Here is a 14,033-nt window from a genome sequence, read left to right on the forward strand (position 1 = left end):
TCATAAAATAATTGGCTGTAAGGACTTCTAGGAAAGATTAAATTGAGTGGATCTTCCTCAAAGTAGAGGATAGATCCAGCTAGGGGACCATGGAAGTGCCACTTCCTTTACAATCAAGGTATTTGCCATCATGACCCTGTTGGTCCACAAGTCCTTGTTTGATATATTTGGACCACACCACCATATCTGGTGAGCTCCCTTCTCCATCAACGACACAATGCAAACTAAATTATTAATTATAAAAACTATAATTAATAACTAACTATATTTTGGCACTGTTACATTGCCATTTTCAGGGATCACAAAACAATGATATGTGCACACAGGGCACTCACACTAAGCAACTGACTCTAGGACTGACTGGGTCCTAGAGTCCTAAAAGGTGCTCCCTAGTGGGAATTGGGTTGTCTTGGCAGTTGGGCTGATGATCTTAGAATGTAAGCTTCCTAAATTTGGAGCAGTCTCATGCACCCAAATTTGTTGAGGTTTAAGAAGTTGTTCAGAGCTGAGGATGATTCAAGGAATAATCTTTTGTACTTGCTGTGGTGTAATAAAGTGGCCTTCTTCCAGCATATTCTGTGGTGTCTGTCCAATGCATGGTCGGTAAGTCCTGAGTGGCTGTATTGGTGGAACCAGATGTAGTCCTTGTGTTCGGATATCCTGATATTGGCAGTTCTGCCTGTTTGGCTGTAGTAGGACAGTTTGCAACTGCAAGGGACCTGGTATACTCTAGGTAGGTCTAGGGGAAGTGGTTGGTCTTTGGCGGAGTGGATAAGAAATGCACATTTCTTATGTAGTTTGTAACTAGTTGTGAGGTCATATTTTCTTAAGATTTTTGTTAGTTTTTCTGATGTACCCAGGATATATGGAATGGTGATAGATTTAGAGTACTCTCTGCTATACGTGGATGGGGATTGTGGTTAACTTGTTTTAATATTTTTTGGATAGCCAAACATTTAGCCAAAGTGCTCACACAATATACTGGCAACACACCATCACATATAAAAAAAACTCAACCCACTTTAAAGCCAATATAGAAAACCTCTCACTCCAACATACTGACATAATGGTCAGTTTTGATGTCTCCTCCTTATTCACCAATGTCCCACTCAAAGATACCTTAGACTTCATCCAAGCCAAATTTTCTACCAACATCTCAGCACTATTGCAGTTCAGCATTAATTCAGGCCATTTTGTTTGACAAGGAAAATTCTACCAACAGAGGGGAACAGCCATGGGTTCTCTACACCCATGGCTAACTTCTTTATAGAGAGAGACCTTTATAGAAAAAGTCTTAAACTCTGCCCCACATAAACCCACTGTTTGGCTACCCTATGTGGATGATGTGTTCACCATTTGTCTGCATGGCCTGGATACACTCCACAATTTCTCAACACACTTAAACAATCAACACCCCAGGATCCAGTTTATATTGGAAAAGATAAACAACAGTCTTCCTTTCCTAGACACTCTGATTAGACACCAGCCTGATGGATCCCTGTCTTTCTATGTTTACACAAAGCCTGCACATACAAGTAGATACATTTACCAGCAGTCACCTCCCCACCACCAACAGCAACAGTATGGGATTATAAAAATCCTATATAACAGGGCAAAATTAATCAATTCAAATAATAATGCCCTAACTACTGAACTTAACCATATCTTTAACACCTTCTCAGCCAATGCCTACACAACTCCCAAAAAATATTAAAACCAGTTGACCATAATCTCCCTCCCCTTTCATAGCAGAGATTACTCTAAATCTGCCACCATTCCATATATCTGGGGTACATTCAAAAAACTAATAAAAATCCTAAGGGGGGAACCTTTTAGGACTCTAGGACCAACTTCACTTGCCTTTCTTCAGCCTCCTTTGCTTAGTATGAGTGCCTGCATACACATATCATTGTTTTGTGATCCCTGATGATGGCAATGTAACACTGCCAGAATATAGGTAGTTAATTAAAGTTTTTATAATTAATAATTTAGTTTGCATTGTAATTTCCTAAAAAATTAGAAGTATGTTTAATCAACACATAAGCTTATCTATAAGAATTATTTTCAGAATAGCAAAAAGTTTGACTAACAGTAACAAGTGCTACCTGAGTTCGAATGTCTTCCTTGCTTGAATTGGAGGGAGAATTTTTCATATCCATTGCCTGCCTTTTTAAGAAGCATTATCACACATCTGAATTGTCCATATTAAATCTATATGCAGCTGCATAAAAATAGCTATATTCAGGTTTGAATGGTCCAAGTGATAACTAGGTCTATAGAATACATTAAATAAATATATATATACATAACAACACATGCAAAAAACAATGAGCACTTTATATTCTACATATCGAGTCATCCCAAAAGTAATGTTGTTTTTAGCATTAAGTTTTGAAAGGATATAAAACATAATTCACTTGCTAATTTAATCAAGTATATACTCTCCATTTGAATCAATAACATTGTGAAAGCTTTATAATGCTGTTTTTATAAAATTCAGGAGGTTTGGAGGCTAAGAAGTTGCATAGGCTCAATTTCAGTATCTCTAATGTATCATATTGTTTTTTGTTAATGAAATGTTGCAAAGTTCGAAATAAGTGGTAATCTGAAGTGCAAGATCAGGAGAATACACTCCTGATGTGGAAGCTTTTCCCAGCTGAGTTCCTCAATCTTGGTACAGGTGATTCTTACACTATGAGGGTAGGTGTTATCATGGTGAAAAACAGCACCCTTTCGACTGACCAAGAACACCTCTTTTCTTTCAGTTTTTCATTCAGTCGATCAAGTTGTTCACAATATACTTCAACTGTGATTGTTTGGTTTTGTGGCAAGAATTCAAAGTGTATAATACCAGCCACATCCCACCAAATGCTTAAGAAAACCTTCTGAGGGTGAAGGTCTTGTTCTGGCTGAGGTTTAGCCTGTTCCCCCCGAATGAACCTACTGCCTTCAGCGCTTAACATTCTTGTCAAATACCCACTTTTCATCACCAGTGTCTACATGACTCATAAACAGTGATTGAATCTTTTAAGAATGAAGAGCAGTGCAGATGTTAATATGTTCTCTTCGACTGTTGTTTATCACTTTGTGAGGAACCCACTTACTGAGCTTAGACACTATACCAAGTTCTTGCAAATGGTGATGGATGGTCAATGATGATGAAAAATGATCTTTTGGTAAATCTTCAATAGTTACATTGGCATTTCTCGCAATAAAAGCTTCTAGCATATCATTATCGAGAGAGACAGGGCACCCAGAGTGAGGGGAGTCTTTCAAGCTAAAGTCCCCTTGCTGAAATTTTTGGAACATCGCTGGCACTTTTGTACATTCAAAACAATATTGCTATATTTTTTTACAGTGTTAGCAGCACTGTTGCCTTTTTTTGAACTCATAAAGCACAATGTGCGTAACGTGCTCTTCAGTGACCTCCATAGTAATAAAGGGTTATTTAAACAAAAACTTATGTATGATGTTCTTGCAAGGTGGAATTACTTACAATGAGGCTGTACTTAGCGGTACTTATAAAGCTTTAAAAATTCAGTTTAGACAAGCTGAGACACGTTTGATCAAGTACAGTATATATAAAAATAAAAAAAAAATATTTTTGGGATGACCTGATATATTCTAAAGTTTGCTTTCAATAAATTAAAGTTAGATGCTTTTATCTCCTAAGTGCCAATCCCTAGCTGTTTGCCTATTTCAAGAAGATATTCAAGTGGTGATATCTAGCTGCCATAGTAGCAAATACAAGTTTTAACATTTTCTGTTCAAATTATCTCAAAAGTAGGAAATTATAATTACCATGCTGTAAGTAAAGTGATTATTCAATTTGTTATTTCTCCTACAATAGAAGTAATATAAAATCTGATAACTTGTTCTCAATTTATTCCTGAAGAACATTTTTCTTAAATTTTTCATTAAAAAAAAAAAATACTGAACATTTCATCATCAAATTTCTCATCATCAATCTTCATCATCAAATCATCATCATTCCTAACTTCCTATTGACAATTCCATTCTTCCACTATATGGCAAACAACAGAAAGAAAAATTATGGAAAGTTGACTGGTGGATAGTCATGGCAGCAGAGTGACTGCTGCAAAAGATATAGTGGAATTAGCACTTTAATTGAATAAGCACTTCATCAGATATATCATACTGGTGTAAATTATGCTGTGCAATACATAGAAGGGAGGCAAATATTAAGTGAACTGTAGATGAAAGAATCAGAGGCTTATCATAGGTTGATTGGATTAAATACTAATAATGCTGTGGGAATGAATGACATTGCCACATATTCTTAAGAAATGTACACAACAGGTAGCTATGCCCTTAACCTGGTTATTTAATGAAAGTCTTGCAGTGGGTGAAGTTTCTAAGGAGTGGAAAGAAGACAAAATAGTACCACTCCAAGAACACGCTGTAGGACAGGAGTTCGAATCACAGACCAGTCTGTATAACTGCAGTTGTAATCAAGATGTTGGAGAGATTGGTTAGGAATATAATACAAGACTGGATTAATGGACACACCATTCTTTATGACGGTCAGCATGGATCTGTAAAAAGTAGGTCCTATTTTAGCAATTTACTTGCATTTTATGGCAAGGTGACAACTGTGTTAAATAAGGGAGAATCATATAAAGTGATATTCTTGAACTGTACTAAAGCATTTGATAGATTACTACATGATAAGTTGGTGTACAAGCTGCAGATGACAGGAATGGATAGTATATTGGTTAGATGAATTGGAGATTGGCTCTCTGAACAATAAAAGCAAGTTGTGTATGATGGAGCAGCGTCTCAAAAAAGGAGAGCAATCAGTGGCATGCCCCAGGGTTACGTTGTTAGACCCCTGATGTGTATCTTGTTTGCAAATGATATATCATGTGGACTAACTGGAGGATCTTTAGTTGTTTGCAGATGATGCAAAGTTGAGAAGAATTATAAGTAGCACTGCTGATGTTAATTCCCTTTAAAAAGATTTGAATAGACTTTTGACTTGGACAAAGGAGTGGTGTTGTAGTTAATAAGTGCAAGTGTTGCTTTTTGGAGTGCAGAAATATAAGGTTCTGTACTATACTGATGGTGCTGTATTACAGATTTGGGAGTAGTGATTGACAGCACATTGAAGTTTAGAGAGCATATTGCAAGTGTTGCAAAAACTGTTGAAAGTTTTTTCCACTTGGTTACACTATAAATTAAAGATGCCAAGAAGTTATATTCTTGGTCTCATCCTATATCCAAGTGTCCTACATCCAACCCTGGATGAGTCTTTGACTCCATGAGGTCTTGTTTAATAATAGTAAGCAAACAAAGTTTGCTTGTGAAGTCACTTCACGAATGGCCTACTTGTATACAGATTCTAATGACTTCACATTAATTTCTTAGTAATTGCCTTTAGCCACTATATACAAGTAGCCTCCCCTTCGTGAAGTGACTTCACGAGCAAACTTTGTTAGCTTACACTTGGATAAAGGATGAAACCAAGAATATAACTTCTTGGCATCTTTAACTTATAGCATAACCAAGTAAAAACTTTCAACATCTCTAATCCAAAGTATTTTAGTAATAAGATGTGACACCTTTTGGCTACTTGTATATGGAAATATGACTTTGGTATCACTTCTGGGTCTGGCTCCCACTGATGAGACCTCAATAAAGTTTGAAACCAGTCTGGATAGTGGTCTTTCTCATAATGCATTGCATTATACATGTCTGTAAGGATATGTGCATTGCATTCTGAGATACTAAAATCATTAATGTGAAGTCATTAGTCTCTATATACAAGTAGCCCATTCGTGAAGTGACTTCATGAGCAAACTCTGTTTGCATACACTTTGGATAAAGATAGAAACCAAGAATATAACTTCTTGGCATCTTTAATTTATGTTGCAAAGACTGCACATTGTAGTGCCACTATGATACGAAGTACTCTAACATGTAGGGATAAGGTGGTGGTTGTGCTTCCACTGTATAAAGCACCAGTTAGACCATACTTGGGCTACTGTGCTAAGATTTGGTCACATGGTTTTCAACGTGATGTAGAAACATTGGAGAGGGTGCAGAGAAGAGCGATTAATACAATATCAGGAATGCTGGCTATGGATTTGAAGAAAGGTAGATAGGAGGAAAAGAGATGATATGATAGAGATGTTTAAGTTAGATGATTTTACTAGATTAATCCAGAGGGGATTATAAAAAGAGTAGAAAGCGAGAATAGAAGAACCAGAGACGATCCCTGGAAGTTGTGTAAGAGTATGGTGAAGAGGGATGTGAGGAGTAAATTTTTTTAAGTGGAAAATTTTCAGTGAATGGAATGCGTTATCAGGATATGTTAATAGGGAGTGTTTAGCGGTTTAAGATTTTCTATGATAGATTTGTTGACAGTTGAATAAACTTCCCACGATGAGTTTGGCAACTCCACAGAGGGTGTAATAATAACATCCAAAATAACTATCTTCAGTTTTTATTTCACATTTATCATCTCCAATTTCTTTTACAGTCTCTTTTCTCCATTTCTAATCAAGATTTTTCCAGAATATATTGCCAGCTTCATGAGACTGATCTATCTTGTTAACAAATTTTTCTGATGCCTTTTTTTCAGCAATTTTTACGATATTTCTTGTACAAATTCAAAATTTGTAATTTTGTATAGAAAAGTACATTTATATTCATATCACTATATTTATAAACTAAATTATACACTACATAATAGAATAATAAAACAATAAAATATGAAGAAAAAAGATGATGTAAGTTTTTTAGATCTTAGAAAAAGTCTTCAATAGGGCAACATGGAACAAATTGTGGAAAGCACTATGTGAAAGAGAAGTACATAAAAGTTTGATCTAAAGGATTCAAATAATTATAGTGAAAGGAGCTCATTTGAGGCTATTTGGTGTGAGATTGAGACTGGTAGAATAAAATATACAGTTGGGTGCTGCTATAGACCAGGTGATGGAATAGATGGTGGAGATAGTATGCATAGGGAAATTGATGAAATGAGTGGAAGGAGGGTAATTATTATGGGGGATTTCAACTATGGTAACATTGATTGGAAGGAGGAGAGGACACATGTGAGAAAGGAAAAGGATTTTATTCAATTATTAAGGGATAACTATCTGAGACAGCATGTAATTGAAAAAACTAGGGGTGTGAGAGTGCTTGACCTGGTAATAGCATCTGAGAATTTGACCGTAATGAATATGACCATGTTGCCACCTATTGGTGAGAGTGATCATAAGGTCTTGACCTGGAAGGTCGCTAAAGGTGTGGAAATTTCGATTAAGACAGGGTATATGTGGAATTACCGTGCTGGCAAGTATGACAAGCTTAGGAGATTGCTTGGATCAGTGCCATGGCATGTACAACTGCAAGGGGCTGGACGTCGATAGAGCATGGGAAGTGGTCAAGGAGCATTTACAGGAGGTAATGGCTGATTGTATACCTAGGGTCCGAATAGTAAAACAAGTAGAGGTTAAATGGATGAATAACACCATTAAGCTTAAGCTGCAAAAAAAATAAACAACTGTGGAGGGAATTTAAAGAAAGGGGTGACCTGCAGGCACACGAACGGTATAAAGTGCAGGCCAGAAAGGTAACGAGTGTGGTAAAAAAAGCAAAAGCGGATTATGAAAGGAAACTAGCTTTGCAAGCAAAAGAGAATCCAAAACAGTTCTTTCAACATGCTGCAAGTAAGAAAAAAACTGTACGCGGTAAAATGATTTTAAGGAATGACGATGGTAAGGAGGTCAATGAATCAGTCGATATAGTGGAGTTACTGAGCACACACTTTGCAAAAGCATATCATCCAGGTGGTGACATTGAAAAAATGAAGGAATCATTAGTTTATATGGGAATAGTGATGAATGAAGTGGAGGTGACTAGTCTATTACAGAACCTTAATGTGAACACATCTGTGGGACTGGATGGTATACCGGCACGGGTCTTGCATGAAGCGGCTAAAGAATTATCAGTGCCCTTGACCATATTGTTTAATCTGAGTCTCAGGTCTGGCTTAGTCCCGAAGGTGTGGAAAGAGGGGAAAATAGTTTCACTGCATAAAGGAGGATCCAAGACTATGGTTGCAAACTACCAACCGATCAGCATATTATCAGGAGTCGTTGTCAAGGTCTTAGAGAAAGTAGTCAAGGGAAAAATACAGGAATGGATTGATGAAAACGAGATACTGTACAGGGGACAGCATGGCTTTGTGAAGGGTAGACCATGCTTCAGTAACTTGCTCAAGTTTTATAACAAGATGACGGCTGAATTGGATAAGGGAAATGGGTTTACAGTGATACTGCTGGACCTGGCAAAGGCGTTTGACAGGATACCACATGGAATACTAATCCGTAAACTACAACATATGGGAATGGATATAGGGTTGGTGAGGTGGATAGGTGTTGGGTTGATGGAGAGATATCAAAGAGTAGTTTATTCAGGAGTAGAGTCCAAAAGACGGCCTGTGACTAGTGGTGTGCCACAGGGTTCTGTTCTTGGACCACTGCTGTTTAATCTGTTCATCAACGATATAGGGAAGGATGCAAGTGGAACAATTCATTTGTTCGCTGATGATGCAAAGTTGGGTAGGGCAATAGTGAATGCAGAAGATGTCAAAGTCTTGCAGGATGACTTAGATAGATTGGAGTTCTGGGCTAAGGAGAATGGATGTCAATTTAATGTGACAAAATGTAAGGTTATGCATTTTGGGGTAAAAAGATTAGCAGCAGTATACCACATTGGTGGAACTGTACTCCAAGAGATTGATGAGGCCAAGGACTTGGGAGTGTTGGTGGATAGGGAGATGAAGTTTAGGGGGCACACTGCAAAAGTAGCTAAATCAGCTCATCAACTCACTTGGTTGTTGAAAAATACCTTGACGAGCAGAGACAAGCAAGTTATTGTACCTCTGTACCGAGCCTTGATAAGACCTCATCTCGAATACTTGCCCAGATTTGGTCACCTCGGTTCCTTCTTGATGAGGAGGAGGTGGAGAGGATCCAGAGGCGAGTGACTAAGATGATAACAGGTCTATGGAATGAACCATATGAGAACAGGTTGAAGATTTGTGGGTTGCAGAAACTAGTTGATAGGCGGAGGAGGGGAGATATGATTGAGACATTCAAATTGCTAAAGGGATTCTATAGGATTAATTCAGAGGATATTTTTGAGATCAGGACTGGTGGTGGGAGAACTAGGGGACACCTATGGAAGCTGGGCAAGAGTGTGGTTAGCAGGGGTGTTAGAGCTGGGTTCTTTACTTTTAGAGTGGTAAATGAGTGGAATAAGCTGCCAGAGTCTGTTGTGGGTGCTATGACGGTGAACGAGTTCAAGACAAGGTATGATAGATACTGTGAGAATGTAATCGCATAGTTGTGTGGACATGATGTTTAGGGCCTCCCTCGATGAGTCTAAGGACTCCTGGAGTCGCCCGAAATAATAATAATAATAATAATACACTACCATCTAATTATGCAAGACTGGATTACACACAAGGGGTCTAACAACATAACCTTGGGGCATGCCACTGATTGCTCTCCTTTTTTGAGACACTGCTCCATCATACACAACTTGCTTTTATTGTTCAGAGAGCCAATCTCCAATTCATCTAACCAATATACTATCCATTCCTGTCATCTGCAGCTTGTACACCAACTTATCATGTAGTAATGATTAAAGTAATAAACTTTAATTGCCAAATATTTCCTGAAATTTACAAGTCATCACCAGTGGAGGGAAGTACAAGAGAGAACACTGACAACGTATTATTTGCCAGTCTAGTTGGCTGAGTGGTTAGTGTATCCACTCTCCAGCCAAAAGGCTGCAGGTTCGAATCCCGCCATGGATGTTGTGATTGTCTGTGAAAATACTACTGATGGTGGACAGCAGATGGCGTTGGTGTAGATGATGATGGTAGTTGATGAGTGGTGGAGACGAAGAGTTATGGTGTGGGGACTCTCCCTTGTTGAGTCTTTGGACTTCTTGGAGGTGTCGGGTAATAATAATAATAATTTACTAAACAGTATGAGCCATGTGAATATAAAAGGAATGATATGATATGTGCACACTGTAATAACCATTTCAGATAGAAATTAGTTGTTGAAACCTTGGAATTTTAAGAATTAGGTTGTGTTGATGATGTGGTATTATTAGCAAAATCATAGACACCTTCAATATAATTTAAATATCTGGAAGAAATGCAAAAACAGAATATGAGAATTAGCAATAGCATGACAAAAACTATGATTATTTTTGGAAGAAAAGAACACATGCAATTCAGCTTGTTGATAAAATTCTAGAGCATGTGGTCAGCTTTAAATATTTTAGATCAGTTTTCACTCAGAAAGGAAAACTCTCAGAACTCAGCAGTAGAATCATATCAGCAAGACAGTTGAATAACATGATAAACATTTTTAACCAAAAAAAAAATCAGTAAGGAAACAAAACTGTCATTTTACCATTCAGTTTATATCTTAATAATCTATGGTTGTGAATCACGACCATTAATGAACAGTTCAGATAAACCAAGAAACTGAGATTTCTCAGGAAATGGAAGACAAACCGGAACAGACAAAATAAGAATCAACACAATAAGTTTAAGTGTAAAAGCCACTAGAAACAGCAATCCAGGAAAAACAGTACAATCCACAGATAGATTGAAATGTTCACAGAACTGAAAATGAGAGATATCTAAAGAAAATCTGGGAAGAAAGGGTCTTTTTCCCAAGATGAAAAGACTTAGATAAAGACCTAAGATAAGAGCAGAACATCGAAATCAAATGTAAAGAGAGAGAGAGAGAGAGAGGATTAGGATGCAATAATGCCAAGTGCTTCTACACTATCAGGTAGAAGATGACTAATAAGTATTATACACTCTATTTTGTGGGCATTTAGATGATTAAGACCTATTTCCTTCCTGACAGTGTCATCATATCATAAAGTTAATGATCTGTGAAGTCTGTATTTTTGATTCCAATGTTCATAAGTTTTTAGGGAGATACGATTGCTTTGGTAGCTTCTGATATTATTAATGAATTTTATGGTGGCAAATTTCCATCTTGTCCTCTAGCAGATCAAGCGCACGTTCTTGTTGGGCTCTGATGGTGTTAGTGGATGAGATTGCACCGATGATAATCTTGGACACTTTTGCTTGTATTCTGTCTAATTTTTCCTTTACTGATGAAGCCAAAGGTGACCAGATAGGTGCTACATATTCCATTATTGGCCTTATTAGTGTACTGCAAGTAGTTTTAAGAATTTTGGCGTTGTACCAATTTGTTAAGCAAAGACTTTTCAATATATTTAGTTTTTTTGAGAGCCCTGTTGGAAGTGTCAGAGATGTGTTGAGCAAAACTTAATTCCTCATCAAGTGTAATATGAAGGTATTTTGGATTTGTGACTTTTTCAATTAGCCTGTTGTTGAGCATGACCTTGAGATTGTAGGAATGTCTATTTTTCCTGTCTGTACTAAAGGTGCTTAGTTTTATCTAGGTTGATTTTGAGTTTAAGTTCATCTGACCATTTTTCTAATCCTCTCATGGATTTTTTTAGAATCTCTTCTGATTCTTTAATTTTATCACTAGTGTGCCAGATGGCTATATCATCTGCATAGCAAGCTACTTTTGTGTTGCTACTCTTGCTGATGCTAATGATTTAAAGTGTGTTTCAGGTCATGAGAGTGATATCGTTGTTGAAAGTCAGAATGTAGAAAATAGTGATATGAGAAGTATGAATAGCGATATTTGCGAGGTAGTACCAGAGAGCTGTGAGAGTGGCACTGAAAGTGAGAATAAAGATAAAAATACAGAACAAATGAATGAATTAATGGATAATAAAAATGATGAGACATATGCAATGAGTGAGATCGCACTATTGTGTGGAGCGATACATAGGGCAAATTGGCAGCTGGAGCATTGGCAAAAATGTTTACTAAGCGTACCAACTAATAAACGGCAAAAGTATGATAAGAGAAATAAGAGTATGATCGTGAGTGTAAACAAAATGAAAGAGCTAGTGTTGTACGGAGATTCTTTAGTAAGAGGTGCGATAGATGAGAGGTTGATAAAATCGTACCAACCTGGTACGAACATTATGTGAGTCTATTAGAGCACAAAAGCAGAGGGTGAAAGAATTGATAGTAGTAGCAGGAACGAATGATTTGAAAGGAGACAAAATGGCTATGAGAGAGGATTTGAAGGAATTACTTGAGGTAGCAAAAGAGTGAGAAAGTTAAGATGGTGAGTCTGTTGCCACGGTATGACAGTGAAGAGTATAGAAGGAGGGTCATAATTGCTAATGACTTTATGCGTGGATTATGCAGGAGGAGTGGTGTGGAATTCGTGGACGTGTGGAGTGAGTTTGATGGGTGAAAGGATTTATATAAGTTGGATGGTTTGCATTTGAATGGATTTGGTGTATGGAGACTTGAAAAGGTGTTGTTGAATGATGTGGATGTGCAGAATCAGGGAAACTAGAGTTATTAAAGGGGGGGAGGATAGACATGCAGACTTTAGGGAGACAGTTGAGTGTATGAATGTGTGTAATATGCCCGAGCGAGTACGAAGGACAACAAATCAGAATGGGATAGTTAGTATAAGGCATCAAAATAGGGATGGGACAAATGGGCTTCTGCAATTCATGCATACTAATGCCAGAAGTATTAGGAACAAGAAGGAAGAATTTTTGGCCTTGGTTGGCACTTCCAGGTCACAGGTTATTGGCATTAGTGAAACATGGCTGACAGAAGATGATATAGCTAGTGGGATTGAATGTGAGGGGTATAGTGTGTTCAGGAGTGACAGGGAGAATAAAATGGGGGGAGGAGTGTTATTGATTATAGCTGATGAGCTGCAGCCAAGGAGAATAGAAGTTGAACTGCAGGACAGAGAAAAGAGCACATCTGAGGCTATTTGGAGTGAGATTGAGGCTAGCAGAACAAAATATACAGTTGGGTGTTGCTATAGACCAGGTGATGGAATAGATGGTGGAGATAGTATGCATAAGCAAATAGAAGAAATGAGTGGAAGGAGGGTAATTATTATGGGAGATTTCAACTATGGTAGCATTGATTGGAGGTAGGAGAGGACACATGGGAGGAAGGAATTGGATTTTATGCGATTATTAAGGGATAACTATCTGCGACAGCATGTAATGGAAAATACTCAGGGTCAGAGAGTGCTTAACTAGTAATTGCACCTGAGAATTTGGTTGTAATAAATATGACCACATTGCCACCAATTGGTGAGAGTGATCATAGGGTCTTAACTTGGGAGGTGGCTAAAGGTGTGGAATTTACAATTAAGACATGGTACATGTGGAATTATCGGGCTGGTAAGTATGACAAGCTTAGGTGTTTGATTGGTTCAGTGCCATGGCATGTAAAACTGCAAGGGCTGGATGTTGATAGTGCATGGGAGTCAGTTAAAAAGTGTTTGCAGGAGGCAATGGCTGACTAGAGTCAGAATAATAAATCAAGTAGGGGTTAAATGGATGAATAACACCATTAAGCTTGAGCTGCAAAAAAAGAAACAACTGTGGAGGGAATTTAAGGAGAAAGGTGACCAGCAGGCACATGGATGGTATAAAGCGCAGGCCAGAAGGGTAACGAGTGTGGTAAGAAAAGCAAAAGCGGATTATGAAAACACATTAGCCATGCAGGCTAAAGAGAATCCAAAACAGTTTTTTTGATATGTTACAAGTAAAAGAAAAAATGTGTACAGCAGAATAATTTTAAATAATGCCGATGGTAAGGAGGTAACCGAATCAGTTAATATAGTGGAATTACCGAGCGAGCACTTTTCAAGAGTATATCATCCAGGTGGTGACATTGCAGGAATGAATGAACCAACAGCTTATATGGGAATTGTGGTGAATGAAGTGGAGGTGAATAGTCTATTACAAAACCTCAATATCAATACATCTATGGGATTGGATGGTATACCAGCTCATGTCATATGTGAAGCGGCTAAAGAATTGTCAGTGCCGTTGACAATTTTGTTTAATTTGAGTCTCAGGTCTGGGTTAGTCCCAAG

General features: G+C 37.7%; 1 protein-coding gene across 1 annotated transcript in view; it reads right to left on the reverse strand.

Moving 5' to 3' along the window:
* Positions 1–14,033, reverse strand: part of LOC150097074 (uncharacterized) — a 376,162-nt gene that overhangs the window by 357,223 nt on the left and 4,906 nt on the right. The window contains exon 2 of the mRNA XM_090408120.1: positions 2,091–2,221. Within this exon, the coding sequence (XP_090264246.1) occupies positions 2,091–2,159 (69 nt within the window). The 5' untranslated portion in view covers positions 2,160–2,221. The remainder of the gene's footprint in view (positions 1–2,090; positions 2,222–14,033) is intronic.

Source organism: Typopeltis vanoorti, chromosome 18, assembly GCF_054136105.1.
Source record: "Typopeltis vanoorti isolate ZY-2024b chromosome 18, IOZ_Tvanoo_1.0, whole genome shotgun sequence".
NCBI classification, from domain to species: Eukaryota; Metazoa; Arthropoda; class Arachnida; order Uropygi; family Thelyphonidae; genus Typopeltis; species Typopeltis vanoorti.